The following is a 20,167-nucleotide window of genomic DNA, read 5'->3' as shown; positions in this document are numbered from 1 at the left end:
AATTTGAATGACAAATATAATGACAAATATAATCTTAAAAATTATGTGTCAGAAAAGATAGCACTGTAATATGATTTCCTTTCATTTCCTTTACTTTTTTTTTTTCTTTCTTAATGAACTAGTGCTTTGTCTATTTTCAGTATTTCACAGAGCATCCACAGTATGGTCTTTCCCCAGACATCAAGTCGCCTTGTTTTAATCTCCCCCCACTCTTTTGTCTACAAAATCTCAGAATAATTTTTCCATAAGTTGACTCACTAGTATTCTTCAGTGGCTCTAATATGAAAAGATTACATTAAGTACATAGACCAAACCAGAGTTCAAATATCAGGAAATATTTTACTGTTGCTACCTCTTAAACAATCTTTACACTTTCTCTTGCAGTTTAAACTCCTTCCCTAAATTTTTTTTTTCATGTTTTTTCTTTTAAATTAGAAAAGTTCTCTAAATATTGAGCAATAATTTTCTTAGGGAGATGATATTCCAACCTACACTCCATCTTCACTCCCTGGTCTTACTTCTCATGTGTCAAAGGTTTAACATACAAAATAGATACAATAAAACTATATATGATATACTGCCTATGCTTGCCATATTTATCAGATTGTATGTAATCTAGTTCTTCTATTTTACTCCTCAACAGCTTTCCTTTTTTTCAGAAACAACATATTTATTCCCTGGATTAAACCTTTTTCACTTTTTTTTTTTTTTCCTTTTTTTCACTTTCAGTGTGATAACATTATTTAATAACAGATTAACAATTGTCAGGACAGAAGTGAAATATTAGAAATAAGCCCATCAAACTAATAATTAACTGCCAGAAATTACTTTTCCCAGCAAGATTTATGTTATATCCAATATGGACTTTGAGTAATAATACTGAAGTCAGTATTTACATGTATTCGTGCATTTTACAAAAGTAAATTTTAACAGTTTTGATCCCGAGTCCAGTTTTTAAAAATCGTGAATCTTAGTTTCTACTAGTAAAGTGAACTTACTATTGGAATATCCTGAACCACTGCCTGGTAAGCCGGAGTTAGAAATTCAAGCTCTGCTTCAGCATGGTCTGTGTTCACTACACATTCAATCTCATAGACACGAACATCGCAGGAGGACTTCAGAAGAATCTGACAGTGGTAGCAACCGGCATACCGAGGAACGAATTTTATAGGAAGCTCAACTGCATCACTTCTATCTAAAAACAAAACAAAACAAATGTTATGTTGTAAAGCTTTTCAGAAACATTGGATTCACAATCAGAATCTGGAGAGAGTTCGAATAAACTGTAGGAGAGTGTCCCCAGCAGTACATGCAGCGATTTAAAACAATTAGAACTTTAGGACTGTTATCATATAGCATAGCTAAATTTTTGTTTTCCTAAAAAAAGGTATATTTAAGCATCTAAAAAATATTTTCTGTTCTTTTTAGCAGCGCACAGAGAGAAGTATTTTAAAAGATCTATTAAATATAGTAGAAAAATTTAATGTATATTTCTGTAAATATCAAGAGAGTATAGTAGTTACTATACTTTTGTCAACAGTTACCATGAAAGATACCAGAGACAAGACAGTATATTTGGCTAATAGTAGCCACAACAATGACTGGAATTCTGTTAAGTGTAGTAGTTCTCATGAGAGGTACTTGTTAGACTTTTCCAATGCCCAATTTTGGATTGAAAGTCTGAGTTTTCCAAAATGCCAGGGGTGTGTCCAAGGTGGAACAGAATCATGAAAAATCACTCTTGCCCAATCCACAGCATGTATGAAAAACTCCCCACGGTAATCTCTAGAGTAAGGAAGAAGCAATACAAATGCTGTTCATCTTTGGACATAACCAGGTCTAACAATTCTGCTGCAAAGACTTCCTCCTCTGTTCTTGCTTACAGAAAGGATCAGACTCTTTCACAGTATTTTAAGCCCTTCACTAGCCCTTGTAGGACACTTTCTAAAGGAGAAGGGAAGGCACATGAGGAACTCCAATGACTGGCCATAAAGAGTTCCCCAGTCCAACTCTCCCAAGAGTCTCTAAGAAACCTGAAAAACACATGAAGACTGCAACTGTAAATACTTCACTGTAGTTTTATATGTACAAAGGCTGTTTCTTTTCACTGTTTTTCAAGGTTAGAAACCAACGCCTGAAGTTGGAAAAGATAATGTCAGAGACAACGTAATGACACAACAGCACCTTACAGATAAAGCTCCAAACAAATTGCTTCTCCCTAAGGGGGAACACCTGACGAATTCTTGTGGAATTTCCCTTTGTCCTTAATTTGGGTTATTTTCTGATGATACGTATGAAAACTGGACTCAAACTATTCTAATAACTTCAATGACGACTACTGAATTATGAAAGTGCAATCAATCTTCATCTGTGATGCTGCTCATTCTAGTTCACAAAGTGGTGCTCCTCATGTATTCAGTTCTCACCTCTCGCAAATGAACAGCAAACTGAAGCTTTCTTGTTGCCTGATGTCATCACTACTTCATTTTTTTCAGAAAAATAGGTCAAGTTCAAGAGATGAATTATACAGAATGACATTATTAATCTTTCAACATTACCAGGCTATCAAAAGGATTATAAATTGTACCTCAGGTTTAACCCCCTCTGAAATAAATTAGTTTGTTCTCTTTTAAAGACAAGATTAATGGCCTCATAATTTTTGAATTATTACTCTTTTTTCTATTTTGTCACTAAGTTATTATCCCCATTGGCTATCTTCCACAAAAGTGACATGAGTTTGTCAGTTATGCAAGGAACGAAACTGTCTTTTCCATTCTTCAGTTCATTAGTACAGTCCCTAATTCTCTCTGTCTACAAGAATCATTTTAGGATTTTGAAAAAAAAATTACTTAAAATTTAAAGTACACATTTTAAATACTTATGTTTCAAGATAAATGTCCTGGTAAACCACGACCACGACAATAAAGTAGATGTTTACAACATGTATTTGAATAAATATAATACAGTGTACTGGAAGCTCCAAAATATTTCTGCATGAGTTTTACTTTCTTCCACTAAATGGAAATTGCAATTACGAATAATTAGGGTCATCTTTCACTGAGATGGACCTATCTTTGAAATGCACACTTTCAAACAGAAATGCCTCCTATAGAAAAATTTTGAAAGAAAATAAAGAAGACTTCCTACCCATCCCATTCCATATTGGTAATATTTACTTTGGCATTAATTTTGTTAAAAAAATACATTGAAGAATAGGTCAGTTGAATAATTGAAATATTATGATCAATTACAAACAGTGGAAAGTAATTCAATTGGTGATGTTTGTTTAGCATAAGTATTTTATGCAACAAGATGTGGTTCCTGAAATGAGACAGGATCTCCAAATCAAAATGATTACAGAAATCACTTGCCTGTGAATTACAGGTGAAGTTCGGGGGTTTTCTGCAAAATGTTTTTTCATGCTAATTTTAAATACCATAGCGTAAACTGGGTTTAAAAGTTTCTCAGCTGAGCATGTTTTCCTCTTTCTCAGTCTCATAAAATATCCAGCAAAGATTAGTCTAGGAATTAATTCAAAGATTTAATGAAAATAATCTATGGGGCCACAACTGGCCTAACAATTTCTGAGACAAAAGTAGTAACAGTAAGTAATGGGCAACATTTATGTTATTTCTATGTAACAGGAAGCGGAGCCTGAAACCATGGAAATGAATGGACTGCAAGCATTTCTCCAACAGTGAAAAGTCAGGCAGAACAATACAGGGTTCAGGTACAGCTTCCTTCCCTAGACAGGACATGTATTGTTTGTTGGAGAAATAGTTCACATGAAATAGGTAAACAGTTTTATTTTATAGATTTGTGTTAGACAAATGCCTATGGGAAACATTTACTTAATCCTGAATCTGAATATTTGAATTGGGTTTAGTTGTGAGACAGTTGTCAAAACAGGGGTATTTGCAAAAGCAAAACTTTTGGTGTGTAACACCACCCACCACATGCTCTTGGAAAGGTAAATTAGAGAACATAGGTGTTGGTGATATTCTCTAGCAACTGCATGGCATCTTGTGCCATTTCCGTATTGCAAAAGACAATCTGATCCCCATCTGGAATTAACAAAGTCCATACCTTCTGGTTCTTAAAAATCTTAAAACTCATCATTTTAGATCTGTCTGACCTGAATTCAAAGTTAATACTCTAACTGCAGCAGCCAACAAACAGGACATTCCAAAGAAAGGTAATGACAGCTCTTTTGACATTAAAATGTAAGAAAAAAATTCTAGAGGTTAGTAATAATGGCACTTAGTACAGTAATCGCTGTTTAGTCCTATTATAAATTGTGGGAGGAGGGAAAGAGCAAGAATACAAATGCCATTCTTCCATATCACAATATGTTGGCGTAATTTCTAAAGGTAGAAAACTATGGGCCTTCAGCAGTTAGTCAATTACTTGCACACTATATTAGGTTTTATTCAGCAATGACGGTTCTATCTATTTAGAAGCTCAAAGCTAATTTTTACAGTGAACTTATCTCAGCCTCTGACACTGTGCCTGTGTCACAAATAACTGGTTAAATTAACCTGAAGACTGAATTTGCAGGTATGGACTCCTGGAAGTTTAAATAAGCAACACCTTGAAGAGCCCACAGTCTTCTGACTTCTGTTTATATATCAGGTCTTCAAATGAGCTCATTGAATTAGAATATCACTCTACTCAGCAGTCTTGAAAAAGCAAACACTCTTTTATCCCTTAATGAGCGCTGATATGTTTCAGAATTTTTGCTATCACTGTGTGTGATTGCTTGCTGATTTTCTTTGACTTTATCTGAATACAACAGATTTGTAGAAGATTCCACTTAAATTTCCACGTAAATACAGTATATCAACACACACCTAAGCAAACAGTTAAATACACTTGATCAAATAGCGAAGGAGATCTACTGGGGGGGAGGGGGCAGGGGGGTAAGGAATAACACCAGTTTTTCCTTAATTGATTTAAAAATGCAATGGGCAGAGACTTTTTTCAATGTCTTGTCATGAGTAGTCAGCAGCCATGTTCATGTATCACTTTCAGAAGCCAGTGAAGAGCTGTGTGGCACGACAATAAAGTAGGACAAAGAGTTTCTTAGGAGTTGGTTGTTTAATAAACATTGCCCCTTCTGAAAAATACTCATAAAAGCTTCAGAAACAAGCAGGCTACACAGTCATTGTGCCAACAGGCAACTGGAATGCTGCCAAGTAAAAAGTTTGCTTAATGCAACTTAAGAAACATAGTAAAACTAAGTTGCTTTCTTAAGTCATCTGATGCATAGCCCCTACTGAAAAGGATTAGCCAAGTTATGAAGTATTACATTGAGAAAAATATAGTAGAGTAATAATTCAAAGTCTCTTTATCTAAAAATCACAGCAAAGACAGAGCTAAGATCTCTATAAAACATATACCCAAAATTTACAAATATAAAAAATTTCAAAAGTGATTCTTCATGACTGGAAGAAGGGAGTGGCTGGGACAAGATGTTTAAAAAATAAGCAACAGAGGGGAGAAGAAGCAACATAAAGCAAAATTTCCTACCGACAGAGAAGAGAGCTCAGAAGTAATAAAAAGAATGCACTGAATGCATAAGGAAGTATTACATGGAGAGAATCAAAGAACAATTTTTATAGCACTTACTGCAAAACAGTAAGTTAATGCAGAATTAGTAATGAAGGCTTAATGACAAAAAGATATAAAAAGAGCTAGCTAGAGATTCCTGTGGTACATGATAATACACATTCCTTTCTTTTTGCAATCTATAAATCTCTAAGAAAATAAGTTCTCTTTTATAAAAAATAGAAAGAAAGTAGGCCACTAGTTGTTTTAACAGAAGTCAGGAAGAAGCCACAACAATCTGAATAAATTAACTGTAAGAACAATTATCAAGAAAGTAGAAAATTTCTACCAATTCTTGATAGCTCTGTAGAGAAAGCTTTTTCATCCGTTCACTGGGGAAGAAAGAAAAAAATAAAAGGGGCGAGGGCTCTTTTTGGATATTCTTTGCAAGTACAACAGCAGGCAGCCAGCATTGTCAAATCCCATAGTAAGAGGCAACAGAACTCTGATATTAGCTTTTGATACTGAATCTAAATTAGATAGCAAGGTGGAACAACATTTTTTCATTGAAAATGCATTGTTGACTTTTATTTCTTCCTGAACAATTTTAATGCTGAAATAGTACAACCTAGCCATCAAAAAAAAAAAAATGGTTTTAGTTTTATTTTCCTGCCTAGGCTTTTTATGTCTATCTTTATAAACTAGGAAAGAAACTAAACGATATGGCATGACTAAAAGCATTCTAGGCTCATGCTTGCCTTGGAAAAGTTCAATAATGGACATGTTTATAAAATACAGTAAGTGTATATCAGGACATACTTGCTTATGTGCATATCCATTTGAAATTAAAATCTTACCATTATTTTAAAGAACTGGACAAATTTATCATTACTGATGTAATATATATGCATAGTTATCATTAAACCACAAAAGCGGTTGGTATTTGGTTATTATTACAATGGATGATATGAAGTATTGATATGCTGGTGCTGACATACTCCCATATATTTTCTTTCCTTTAAAATACTTCTAGTCCAAGGGTATTATAATAATAAATAAAACTAAATCAATAGAATAAATACAATGAAAGCAAGTCAATGTCTTCCTCCCAGATCCAGTGATGATGAGAAATGGGCACTGCCAAGACCAGATTTTTTACTGGCTTTAGAGAAGCAGTATCTTCTAAGCCTCACAAATGCAACGGTCTCAAGACTGCACCAAAGACAAAGATAATCCTTGACACTGACGGTCATCCAAGCAGATGTCAGAATTCACTGATGAAAATCTGTATCACATATGAGCAGCCTGACCCTTAAAGTCTTCATTTGTCAAGTAAGCTTGAAGCCTTTGCTGTCTATCCATGTTCTTCTAGGCAGAGCCCTGCTTTCTCTGAATCTTCTGAATCTCAATTCTGACCAGAGAATGAGGTAAAGGATACTCTGACATGTTTCCTGAGGATTAACATCCTTCTTGACCACAGCAGTAAGCCTATTCACACATCAGCCTAAAAGAGCAGCCTTCCAAAAATTTTTCACAATACAAAAAAACCTGTAGCAAATACAAACCTTCTCCACTGAATTCATTAGTGCAGGCATTAAATATAAAAGAGACACATCCAGTCTAATATTTAAATCACTCTCACTTTTGCAAGATGAAAACAACTTTCTATGAATACATATCTAGTAGAAATAGCTATTCAATAGATACAGCTGGAATGAAAACTAAAGATCTATATCATCGTTTTTCAGAGCCACATTTTGAAATAGAATTATATTTTAAATAAATCCTTTGTATGAAGGAAGAGTAAAAAGGAATGATACCACTTACACTTTTTAATCCCATTTGTGCTTTACTATACGAGATGATTAAGGACACCAAATGTAATTAAACTTTTATTACTATGATGTCAGTTAAACCATAGAACTGAACTCTGAAAGATAACATGATAAGGAGCTAGAATAAAACTGTGAAATGTAAACAGTAAAATGAAAAGATAACAAAATTTTTGTTATTGCACAATGACTATGTAATTTTGCTTTAAAAGATAAAGACGTTATGCAGAAAAAAAACACCCTAAGATGCAGGAAAATTTACAGGATGTGGACCACTGAATACTAGAAAAAAACAACAGAATTACTGACACAACATCACATATTTCTAACTATAGACTATAATTTAGTCTACATGAAAAAAATCAGATCAACATTCTAGACTCAGTTATTCGCGGGTAATATTTTCATAAACTAACATAGAATCAAAAACTGTCAGGTTTGGAGGTGCCACGTTGCTGCTGAAGATGTAGATTTTGGGGCAGAATACAAAACTGAGACCTTCTCTGCTAAGAAATGGGAATGATAAATATCTTTAGGTATCACTCTAATGTCTGCTATTTCTTTTTCTTTTTTAAATTGCCAGTAAATATCAGACTAAAATTTAATAGTCATGCCAATCTGTGTTAAAATTTTGGTATGTAAGAAAATACTAGGCTCCTCTAAATGAAATTATGTTACATATAATTAAGTGACCAAATAGAATGAATTTATATTTTACAATCAGCATAATATTCATTATTACTGGTAGAAGGAGAATTTATATCCTGTTATGTTATACAGAATATAAACGATAAACATAATAATAAAAACTCCTATCCTAGAGGGGTAAAATACAAAAAAATAACTTCCCCATTCCAACATCAACATGTACAATACATGCAAACATCTGATCATAGCACCACTATTTCTAGCTATTCCCACATTTAGCCCAGTCTATGCTCTTATAAATAGACCAAAGAAAGGATCATGGGGAAAAACATTGGTCAATAGAACCTTAAACCACTTGGTTACACAAAATTCTATTCTATAATGAAAGGGGTGCATGTGGTATGACAGTCACTTAATTAAACCTGCCGATTACATTGCACACTTATCACAACCGTTTCTTAATTTCCTCTGATTTCATTAGAAGTTGAAGCTTTCTTGGGAAAGAAAAGGAAGCAGAATAGAAAAGACAGGTTTGATAAGAATGAATTATAGGAGCAGGTATACTTTATTATACCTGCACAGTAATAAGTAAAACTTGTACCCCAGGTTATAGGGCTGCAACAAAAGAAGCACGGCCAGCAGGTCAAGGGAGATGATTCTCCCCCTCTACTCCAACCTCATGATACCCCACCTGGAGTACCGTGTCCAGCTCTAGGGCCCCCAACATAAGAAGGACCTGGACCTGCTCGAGCAGGTCTAGAGGAGGGCCGGGAAGATAATCAGGGAGCTGGAGCAACTCCCCCATGAGGACAGGTTGAGAGAGTTGGGGTTGTTTAGCCTAGAGAAGAGAAGGCTCTGGGAAGACCTTGTAGCAGCCTTCCAGTACCTAAAGGGGGCCTACAGGAAAGATGTAATTTGTACTGGTTTTGCTCTGGAAACACATACAGAGAAAGATGAGGCAAGACTGTCAAAGCATTTCTATGAATGCTTTATCCAAGGAAACCACAACTTCTCAGTTCGGTGAAACACGGAACTGGTTTTGGATGTTACTCTGTTGCTTAAAATCTTTCCAATTCCACTTGACATTTTAGCCTTTTCATTCTTTAATAATGCACCGCTAAGAAAAGGGCAACTTATTTCAATGTTAATTATGCCTAACACAAGTTTCAAAATGCTCAATCCTTTGGTTTATAAAGCATTAAAGTTTTACTGTCAATAACCTTTCTCCTGAGCTATATGCAGGGACTGATTTACTTCCCAGGATATTTCTGATGATCCAGAGAGACTAAAGCTCTTAAGGATCCCATTTGAAATAATGGTAAACAATCACTGTGGTATGTGATGTGATGTTCTTACATACCAAAATTTTTACACAACAAATTATAGGATGCATTCTGCATATCATCAAGAGGACCTTTAAGAGAATAGGGGTATTCAAGGTGTAGTTCAATGCACAGAGGAGACCAAACGATCCCTAACAATCTCAGTATGAAACAGAGCTGGGCTCAGGTTTAGACTGTATCCTTAGGCATTCTGCTAATGGCAGACTAACCAGCTGATCTCCTTCTACATGCATTAAGTACAGACTCCACGGGTCACACAACACTGACACGCTATAGGGGCTGTGCTTGAACTGCTTGGCAGGCACACAAAATTCAAAGTGATCGTGGGGTTGCTCTTGTCCTAAGCTTTATTTTCTAGCTCTGGAACATTTTTGTGGTTTGTCTTTTTCAAATTCTTTCAGAATTTCCATAAACTGCTTAGACACCAGACCCTTCACTTCTGCACTAGCTCTTCTGCCAATACTGTGTACTGGGACAAGCCCATCTTCCCACTTCTTACGATGCTTCTAATTTATCTGTAGATCTAATTTCGACATTAAGAAAGAGCTTACATTGAAATAATTTTGTTTGACTGTCAGTCCTTTTCACTAACAACTGTTTTTCAAAAACAGCCTCTTACCTGGTTTAGCCCGCAGACTCTTTTCCACATATACTACTATGTATTTGGCTGCACTAAAATACAGTCTATACTATGTAGGAATTCCAACTAAATATTCTTTCACAAAATCTGGGTCATTGCTAACTCAACAAAGACTTTACATAATCTTCTAAATTACTGATGAAAAGTAGTTAACTTTGTCCACCAAGTACTAGTTCCTGAGGCCTTACTTTCTGATGACTCCCTGGCAATGAATTAATAACAAAGCCAAAAGTTTTTCAGTCTGGCCAATGTGTTATTTTAGTTCCACACAAGTATATGGTTTGGGTTTTGACCAAGACATCATATGGGTAAACACATTGTATTCTCTTTATCTATTAGATCTGTAATACTGCCAAAAATGTAATGAGGATATTTAACAAGATCTATTTTACAAGAAAATATCTTGAATGGCATTGATTTTTACCTTCTAATTCCTTGTTGGCAGAGTTCTTAAAATATTGGCTGGACACTTTTCCTGCTACTGTGGTCTAAGAAGTTCTGATCCAAGGATTGATTTTAGTTAGATTGTTTACACCTTTGTTTTTCTTCATAAATCTAAGCACTCTGCCTATTCTTCAGAGAAACAGCTACTCCCACCCTAAGGAAAGCTACCACTGTGGCTAAAATACTGCTTATTCTTCAGATAATGAACTAAACAAAATTTTCAGATGAGACCAATGTTTTACCTCCATCCACAGGAACACCACCTGGGGACTTCTGTCACAATATTAGATTCTCTAAGCACTTGTAAATATTCCTGTGTTTCCTCATTAGCACAGAAATACACTGAATCAGCCAGCACAATCTTTGCACTGAACAAATTTTTGTCTGTTTTCATGCTGTCAGACGGTTATCTCAGCTTCCCTTTTTAGCTGTTCTTTAGCTCACCAACCCTCTGAATTAACTACCAATGCCCCATTTAGTCCTCTGTATCATCTTGGCTTTTCTACTCCCTCATGTGACTATTTAAGTGCCCTAGAAAGAAAAATAAATATCAAAAAGATCGTGTTCACTGCCGTATGATTTAGTATGATTTAGTTTCTGACTTTCCATTGCTTACTTCCCTCTTTCAGATACTTTTATAATTTCCTTTGATGGATAAAGAAGCAGCATGAACTAACAGAAAAATAACCACTCCTTACTGTAACGCAGTTTCTTCACTACATTTTAGCAATTAATATTCTAAAATTTTCAGATATGTTCATTCACATTTCAACTTAAAAATAATTTGAGAAGTTGCTAAGCAACAGTGACCTGCCATCTGGTCAGTTAACAACCTTTATTCTGAGATTATGATGGAGGTCTTACTATGTCTTTATCAGATTTGTGCATGCAAATTTTGCCTTCTCCCCCAGCTGGTATTCACCTTTTCTACAATGTAATCCAAAGAATCCTCTACACCACTCAACAAAGTCATTATGACTTTTTTTAGTACACCTCTAGATCAATTATTACAAACATAGGCAATTATTTTTTAACTTGACAACAAAAGGTTTTTAACTAGCATTTCAATATCCTGTCATTCAAGAAATGTTTCAGCCTCCAACTTGTATTACATCTATTCTACAGCTTCTGCTGACTGCTTCTAATACTTGCTTCTAATACTGCAATAACTATTGTCATCTTCCTAACAACATGCTCAGTAACACCCTAAAATCTTTTACAGCAATTATCAAGAAATTCCTTATTTTTTTTTCCAGAAAAGAAAAAAACACAAGGGATGCACCACGTATGAAAACAAACATACACTATGAAACCACATGACTGATTCCAATCACACTAGGAGAAGTGAACTCCAGAAACACATAGAAGGACTCCACTGATCAAGAAAAGAAGTGATGAAACAAATCTATGGATTTCTCGCATTGATGGACTGACTACAATTCAAGCCTTTACTACATTAGCTAAGGAAACTACTACTTAAATTTTAAACAGTAAAATCAAAAATTACTCATGTTGTTATCAGCTACCTGTGGGACATTACATTAGGTTTGAACTAATCATGTACAGATACCCTAGCAGGTAAATATAAACACAAAATTTATCATAGAATCATTTAGGTTGGAAAAGACCTTCAAGATCATTGAGTCCAACCGATAACCTAACATTCCAAAGTCCATCACTAAACCACATCCCTCAGTGCCACATCTACCTGTCTTTTAAATACACCCAGCGATGGTGACTCAACCACTTCCCTCGGCAGCCTGTTCCAGTGCTTGACAACACTTTCAGTGAAGAAATTTTTCCTAATATCCAATCTAAACCTCCCCTGGTGCAACTTGAGGCCATTTCCTCTTGTCCTGTCACTTGTTACTTGGGGAAAGAGACTGACCCCCACCTCACTACAACCTCCTTTCAGGTAGTTGTAGACAGTGATCAAGTCTCCCCTCAGTGTCCTTTACTCCAGGCTAAATAACCCCAGTTCCCTCAGCCGCACAAGTTCTTTTAAGAAATGTGACCTCGAGTGCTTTATAGGTTTAAATACAGCATTTTGTTAAGAAAAAAAAAAAAAAAAAGAATCAACTAGCAAAGGCAGGATCAAAATGAAAACCGAGAAAAAAAGAGAGCAATTAAGATTTCAGGATAGAATTTAGGATACTAGAAAAATTAGAGGCAACAACAACTGACCAAAGCTGACAAGATCACTCTGAAGACTAATGCACAACCTTTCATTGATGAAGGATTGGGAGACAACAGCGTACAATCAGTTGACACTTCCCTCTGGCTGACCGAGGAGTAGGCAAACAAGAAAAGGTATTTGGTATAACTGGCAGAATTTGAGCACAGATCAGTGCTGGATGAGAAATGGATACGAGAAGTGAGCACAAATTTAGGAACTGTGAGATAAACAAACTAAATGAATTTCTCTTTTAGAATAAGTCTCCTGTGGTTGTGTGCCTTTCAGAAACTAAGGGCAAGTGGAAAGCACCATTTTCAACTAACAAGACAGAACTTGGATAGTGATGACAAAAAGGCTGAGGATTTGATCAATAGCAGAATGGAGAGAAAGATAATTTTCTGAATCTATTTAGGAAAACCTTAAAAATACAGATTCAGAGAAAAAAAATCATTATATTTAAGACCATTCTTACCTGTTTTCTGAGGGGAAAGGTCTTTAACTGATGGAACTTCCAAATTAACTCTGCTTGATGCCAACACTGGAATAGAGAACTTCTCGGGAACCTCAAAGAATTCTTGCATGCTCACTTCTACACTGTAATCCACATACTTCAGCTCTGGGGCGAATTTACGAGGTTTCAGGAGTGCATGCCTCTGCAAGTGAAGGAATAATGTATACATATGAACAATCATCTCATAATAATTTCAGGTTAAGAAATGTAAAATTATACAGGCTTAAGGGTGTAATTCTGAAACTGAATTGGTAATTAGGCAAGATATATAGAAATTGTTGAGAGATCCTCAACAATAAATAAAAACTGTCTTGTATATTTTTTTTTAGACATCATGCATCTGAAGCATTCATTTAAGAAGAAATGCATTTTGAGATTTACAGTAAAACCACCTCCCACCCACGAACCACTCCACAAGCTTTTATAGGTATTCAAGGAAGGCAAGAAAAGGGGAGAAATAACATGAAAAGAAAAGGATATTTTGTATCAGATGCAGAGAAATATTTCTTCTTTTACTTCATAAAGTTTCTGAATAATTAAAAGCATGAAAATGAAAAATTATTTTGATATTTTGTGAGGGATAACTACATAGTTAGCTGAGCTAACTTTGATACTTTAATGTTGAGAATATATTTTAGAAATCAAAGCATTTAGAATTAATTTTAGAGAAAAATAAGCTCCTCCTCTTTGTAAAAAGCATTGCTAATCAACAGCATGAAACATATTAGTAAAAGGTTAGCACAGTACCTAAAGGCAAGCTCAAAACAACCATCTAAACCTCTTAATGAACTAAATTTGACTCCTGTAAGATAGCATTACAGAAATAATGCAATGATTTAATACACTACTTGCTCAAAATTGCCATTTTCAATCCAGCACCACAGTGTTATCACAATGCTCAAGATTAATTGTAAATTGAACAAATGTAAAATCTGAAACTAGTTGCATCTTTTTTACAGACAAGTATGAATTCTTGACTATTGTGAATTATCTGGAGCAAATGTAAGGAGGAGATAAACACAGAAATATTCAGTTTGTGCTAGGAAAACTGTTTTATTCTCAAACCCTATTGGTTTTAAATAATACCAGAATAGAAGGTATTGCAGTACATATTGCAGTGGGACAAGGAATGGAGATTGTCGTGGTTTAGACCCATTCCATCATGGGAATTCAAAAAGACAATTTAAGAGGAAAGTTGATTGTTCTTAAGGTTTACTATTCATGGTTATACAATCAAATTACAGTTCAAATCAACTGAGTTGGAGTTTGGCTTTAGGTTGGTGGTTTGTCTTTTTTATTTCCTGTTTTAATACAAAAGTCACATTCCTTTGCCAGTTTTAAAAAGCAGACCTACACTCTTCTATTGCTTTGTTTTGACCATTAATCTGTCCATCCAAGGTGTCAATACGATGTTAAACCAAAGTACATACCGAATTTAGGAACCTGTTAAGCTTTAGTTGCTCATATATATTTTTGACACAAAAAATATAGAAAAGGATTACTATTCAAGATTCCTGCTACATGAAGTACAACTGGACAGATGTATCTGACTGAAAAGAATACTCATAAAAAAAAAATGTTAACATAGTTCCTTTTTCACTGTCTTTGCACCACTTGTATGGTGCAAATATAATTTACAGAAGGGATAAGATCAATCGTTATGTGAGTTGAAAACCTGAACTCACTATTTATTAATTTCTATCATGCAAGACTGGAAGTTCACTGATAGTACTGTCTCTCACACACAAAATAAATTAAAAAGATAAATAGGTGCTAATAATTCAGTTGCTATACTAATAACAAGTTCCATTTCTCTCTGATAGGACTAAACAACAGACGATATTGCAGTGAGAAAAAGATATGTCATTCTCACTTATAATGAGACGTTCCAAACCAAAAGAATTACGTATATTTACCAGTTAAAATTTGACTTTGACCTTCTGTGTATTCAAATATAAATTTATACCTACACCTGATTTTGGTAATTAGTTTATTTTCCAACACTGAAATAAAAACACAACATGATTAAAAAGTTTTGGGAAGTCTTAACTGACAAAATGATGGTAAGGATCTTTGGTGGAGCACTGAACACATTTAAATTACAATTATCTTGAAGACATATCTTATGCTTTAAAAAAATCACTGAAGTACTTTATTTTAAGAACCTTGTTCATGCTATCTCATTTTTAAAGATACATTAGGAAAAAAGACAACTGGTTAGTATTACGTAGTCTACGAACATTTCAAATATTTCCTGGTACCTTGTAAAAGAGCAAAGGATGAAAATATTTTTTAATGAGAGACCTAAATCTTTTTGAAAGGGGAGAAGAAAATCCTGCAACACACGCAAGACTAAACCCTCTTGCCAAAGGGTAGTATTTCCAAGAAGAGAGAAAATGTCCAACACAATTCAGATAAATTTTGCAGCTCTTCTCCTTCTTTTTTGCATTTTTCAGGGCAGTGAGAGTTAAATGGAATTTAATATTTTTTTAACTCTCATTCTCAATTGCAGATCTAAGGCTGCTGTGCTACAATAAGACAGATTCCAACACGTACTTCATCAACATAACGGTTCATGATATTCCAAGTGTGGAAGTGTTATTACCAGTTAAGAAAAGTATTTGCATTCAGTTCCCAGGATTAATTTCTTTTTTAGAATAATTTGTTGAAAAAGGATTGGAGAGTATATAAAGCATCAGAATGAAACTTGATGTTTTTCAAAGACTGATTTTCCAAGGTATTTTCTTAGATTTACCATCTGCACTTTCTATGTATATAGGATGGCAGACGCTACTACACGTTACTCCATCCTTGCATATTACTGTTTTCCAAATCCTAATTTAGCCCCATTTCTTCCTTCCAGGAATTAACTTCTAAAACCATTCCTCATTAATAAAATAATTTTATGAACTCAGTCTCTCAGAATCCCTGCGATCAATCATGTTTGCCATCTCCCTTAATCCTATATCAAAAGATGTGATGTATTACTTAGACATTGGCCCCAGTTATAACTTCAACAAATTGAAATCTGACCACAAATCCTTTTGTGAAAAGTTCATTCCCATTCAATGTAACTTGTTAATTACAGTATCTTCTCTCTTCAAGGACACCACGATTCCTTCGCAACTCCCCCCACACTCCTATATTTCAAAAAGCAAACTGTTCAAACTGAGCTTACAACTTTTCTATCATCACATGGAAGATGACAAAATCCTTATTGAATCCTGAGGCACTATGAAGAGCACAAACGTTGAAGACCAGAGCTGGACAGATGCAGGATGAGATTCTGTTACATCAGCCAAGCAGCGAACGCCACAGCTTTAAGTGCACAAGGTCTCTGCTTATTTTCCATTGATCAAAATGAAAACTCACCACCACGATGTACTAAGATAAAAATACCCAATGTTGCTTAGCCATACGGACAGCAGGATAGAAAGAAAATGCACAATGTCCTAACAGCTTTAATATGACAAAGAGATCTGGTGGCTGCCCTCCGATGAGCCATGCATTCGAAGGGAGGCAAAATGGAGTCCAAGTAAATACTTTTTACAGCTTAACTATGAGGAAACGTCTGGACACACTGGGAAGTGCAAGTTCATTTTGCACTTTGGTATTCGGGGATTCTTGTAGAACAGAATTTCTCTTCCTTTCCTATCATAATGCCTAATTATACAAGGAGACTTCTGGCATGTCTGACTATGAAGAAAGACCCCTGTATCTAGACACTGGGTACAATTTGTGCCTCTTTAGGTAGACTCTAGAATAAAGGAAAACTGAGGCATGTTATTTTGAATTTCGCTTCACTGACTGCAACATCCTTCTCCCCACATATACAAGCGAATGAATTCTAGTTATTCTCTTATCTGCTTCTTTCATTCACTTCCCTCTATTTACCACCATTAGCAACTTCAATCTGAACAAGTTATGGTCTCGTTCCACATTCTCTCCCCTTTCTTTCCAGATATCATTTTTTTCTTCTCTTGTTATCTATGTCCACCTAGACTTCCCACCTACAGCTTTCTCTTATTCAGCATTAACACAGGCAATTTCTAATTATTTACAATAATGCCAGTCCCATCCTCAACAGTGGCAGAGAGTTCCAACCTATATTCCCTTTACTAAAACCTAAAAATGTTTTAGGAGAAATCAAATCAATGAAATAGTGAGGAGATAAGAAATTAACAGAATTGTATACTTAAAAATAGAATTTGGAACTTTCCTAACATTTTTCATTTAAAACAACTAAAAAAATCACAGACAGAAATAGGTATGCAACCAGATTATTAGTTTCCATGGGGTTTATGCCTTGTATATATTTATAGGGTGTATACTAATAGAATTAAACAGCATAAGGCTGCTGATTTTAATCTCTCATTTTCCTTTAAATATTGAAAACTGCATCTTTGTGTTCCTATTGCTTTAGCAACTTTGCTTCCTATCTCTTCATGACTTAACTTCTCTAACTGCTTTATTAAATTTTGATACTACTTGGTTTCAAATTTGTTTATTTTTTTTAATTATAGGAAAGTTTAAGCACCAAAAAAAAAAATCCTTTAACAGTTTGGATTGTGTTGGCAGTAGAGCTTACTTTTGGGGGACAGGGAAGGAGAAAGGCAAGTTAACTACCTAACTTTGCTGCTAGTAAGTCCTTCAGTGCCCAAGATTGTAAAAAAAACTATTAAAATTCTAATTTAACAGAGCCGTTCTATGCTAATTCTAGCAGAACTGTTCAACTAGATTATTTTAATGTAATTTATCAAGTAAAAGATACAAATACAGATTTAGCTAATACTCCTGCTCCCGTCCATTGAATATCGGTTTCCAAGCTCCTCAGACTTGTTGACTGTCACTTCTGTACTCTGATTGCACATTAACTAATATTGGCCCAATAGTAACACCATTTAGTACAAAACCCCAGCAGGATAAATAGGTTCTGATCAACATAACAGCTTTTATGGGAAAGAGATAAAAAAGTCATTATTTTCTTAGTAACTCTAATCATTAAAAACAATCAAAATAGATCTTTTTTTTTTTTCTTACAGCAAGGAAAAGAAGCAGTAAAAACACAGTACAAAAATTGCTAGGACTTTCAACCATGTATTTAGATGGGTCAAGTAAAAACATACAGCACAAGTTAATGAATATGCATATCCAGTTCAACATCAAAAATATAACCCACCTTTAGAACTATTTTCTATGTGATTTAAGTGAACACAAGTAAAATGTACAGTTTAATAAGAATGGAAAGCATGCAATTGTTTAGTTAGTTATTCTTCAATTTTACAGGCAAAAAATGGACCAAGTAGTAATAACATAAGGGCATTTTCCCTTCTGTCTATCCTGTAGGAAGTGAGCAGAAAGGTGGAAAGGAAATAAATAAGACTAACAGATTTCCAGAGATTCTAGATTTCTCTCTAACATACAACATATGTTCCAAAGGATTTCATGAATCTAAATAAGTCAGCAAACCACAGGAGCAGTGGATGGAATCTTTTTTTGGGGCATAGGGGTGGTGCAATTTAGACAATGAACCTAAACCCACACTTCAGCTCCAAATTTAATTGCAGAACACCAGCCCTCCCCCCAAAAAAAGTTTCTTCAATAAATGCCAACAGAATTTCTATACTGCCACTTTTATACACACAGACAGTACGAATTTCTGACAACAAAACGATTAGAAACAGTTTTCAGAATTCAATTTGCATAGAGGATTACTGCTTTGAGATATTTTTAATGTGTAAAGTCTTTTCTACATGAGTATATAGCAGAACTTCTCCATTTTATTCCTTGTAAGCAATTATAAGACTTTCTGTACATGGAGCAAAATACTTCTTTCTGCATATTAGTTTTACTTCTCACATGATAATTTATTCAGTGTTATTATGTGTCAGTACGTATTTTATAAATAATCTAATTGTCCTCCAGTCTTCTACAATACAAGTAATTTCAGAACTCATATTAGATCTTAGCATACCTAGTGGTACAAAGAGTGTTCCTATGATGTTCTGTCTTGATTACATACATAGCTCCAGAACAGTTAAGTCTTTCATCAAGTATTTGCTGGGTGACTATGGTATTAAAGGATTTTAATTATGAAAAGTTTGTAAAATGTTACCACAGCAGTGGATCAGATATAATCCAATAGGAAAATGGTTACAATTCTTGTCCCACTACAAACATATAAACAATTAAATCTAGTTTTTCATTTTTCCTCATTTAATCAGTTTTATACTACTTTGAAGTTATCTGTAAACAAAGGGCATAAATTTAACAACATCAAGAAACTATGGAAAATTCTCTCCCTCTTAGTATTGGGAATCACATAGCACTGGGAACCATACTCAGGGAACAGTCTAACTGGAAAACTGGAATAATACACAGCTGCCCAGCAATCTGTCTGAAGCCAGGTAACATCAAGTTCACAAGGGAAAGTAAAACCCAAAGTGTGGCTATCATCCACAGAAGGTTTCATTTGAATTCTACATGAGACAAAAGGTTGCTTATTTGGCAATATTGCTATTATAAATTTATTCAAAAGAACTAACTGAATGTTTAATGGGCTACCTTGGGAGAATTTTTTGTTTATAAATGTTGAAATCTTGAGAAAATATCTCTAGGTTGGAAAGATGTATAAGTAGGGAGCTATAGCTTATAAGGAAGATTTGTGGTTTCCCAAAACTATTTTGTATCAATTGCAAGATAAGAAAAAGTCTTTCCTGCTCCTTGATTTATTCTCAAAGTCTATTATTTAAAAAAATCCCATTTGAGAATTTTAATTTCTCACAGAAATGTGCATGAGGAAAGATACTAATACGGATATCTATTACGAGTATGAAAGCTTTTTAACTAATGGGTATTTTTCAGAAGCTAACTGAAGTAAAATATTAACGCTTTTTAACCGCAGCCAAGATTTTTTAGAGGAAGCACTTCTTAATAGCATGGATTGAGGAAGCATCTTCAGAGTGAACATGCAAAACATTGCACTGTTTGAGGGGATTTGGGATTAGTAACTGTCAGATTACAGAA

The 20,167-nt window shown here is 34.7% G+C and overlaps 1 protein-coding gene across 1 annotated transcript in view; it reads right to left on the bottom strand.

Moving 5' to 3' along the window:
• Positions 1-20,167, bottom strand: part of CFAP47 (cilia and flagella associated protein 47) — a gene marked incomplete at both ends in the record, with an annotated part of 360,013 nt that overhangs the window by 185,560 nt on the left and 154,286 nt on the right. Inside the window, 2 exons of the mRNA XM_082490749.1 lie at positions 999-1,195; positions 13,103-13,283. Coding sequence (XP_082346875.1) covers positions 999-1,195; positions 13,103-13,283 — 378 coding nt within the window. The remainder of the gene's footprint in view (positions 1-998; positions 1,196-13,102; positions 13,284-20,167) is intronic.

The sequence above is a fragment of the Vanellus vanellus genome, assembly GCF_965231255.1.
Source record: "Vanellus vanellus genome assembly, chromosome: 1".
Classification (NCBI taxonomy): Eukaryota; Metazoa; Chordata; class Aves; order Charadriiformes; family Charadriidae; genus Vanellus; species Vanellus vanellus.
Note: the sequence above shows the minus strand (reverse complement) of the source record. Positions and strands in the feature narration are given on the sequence as shown.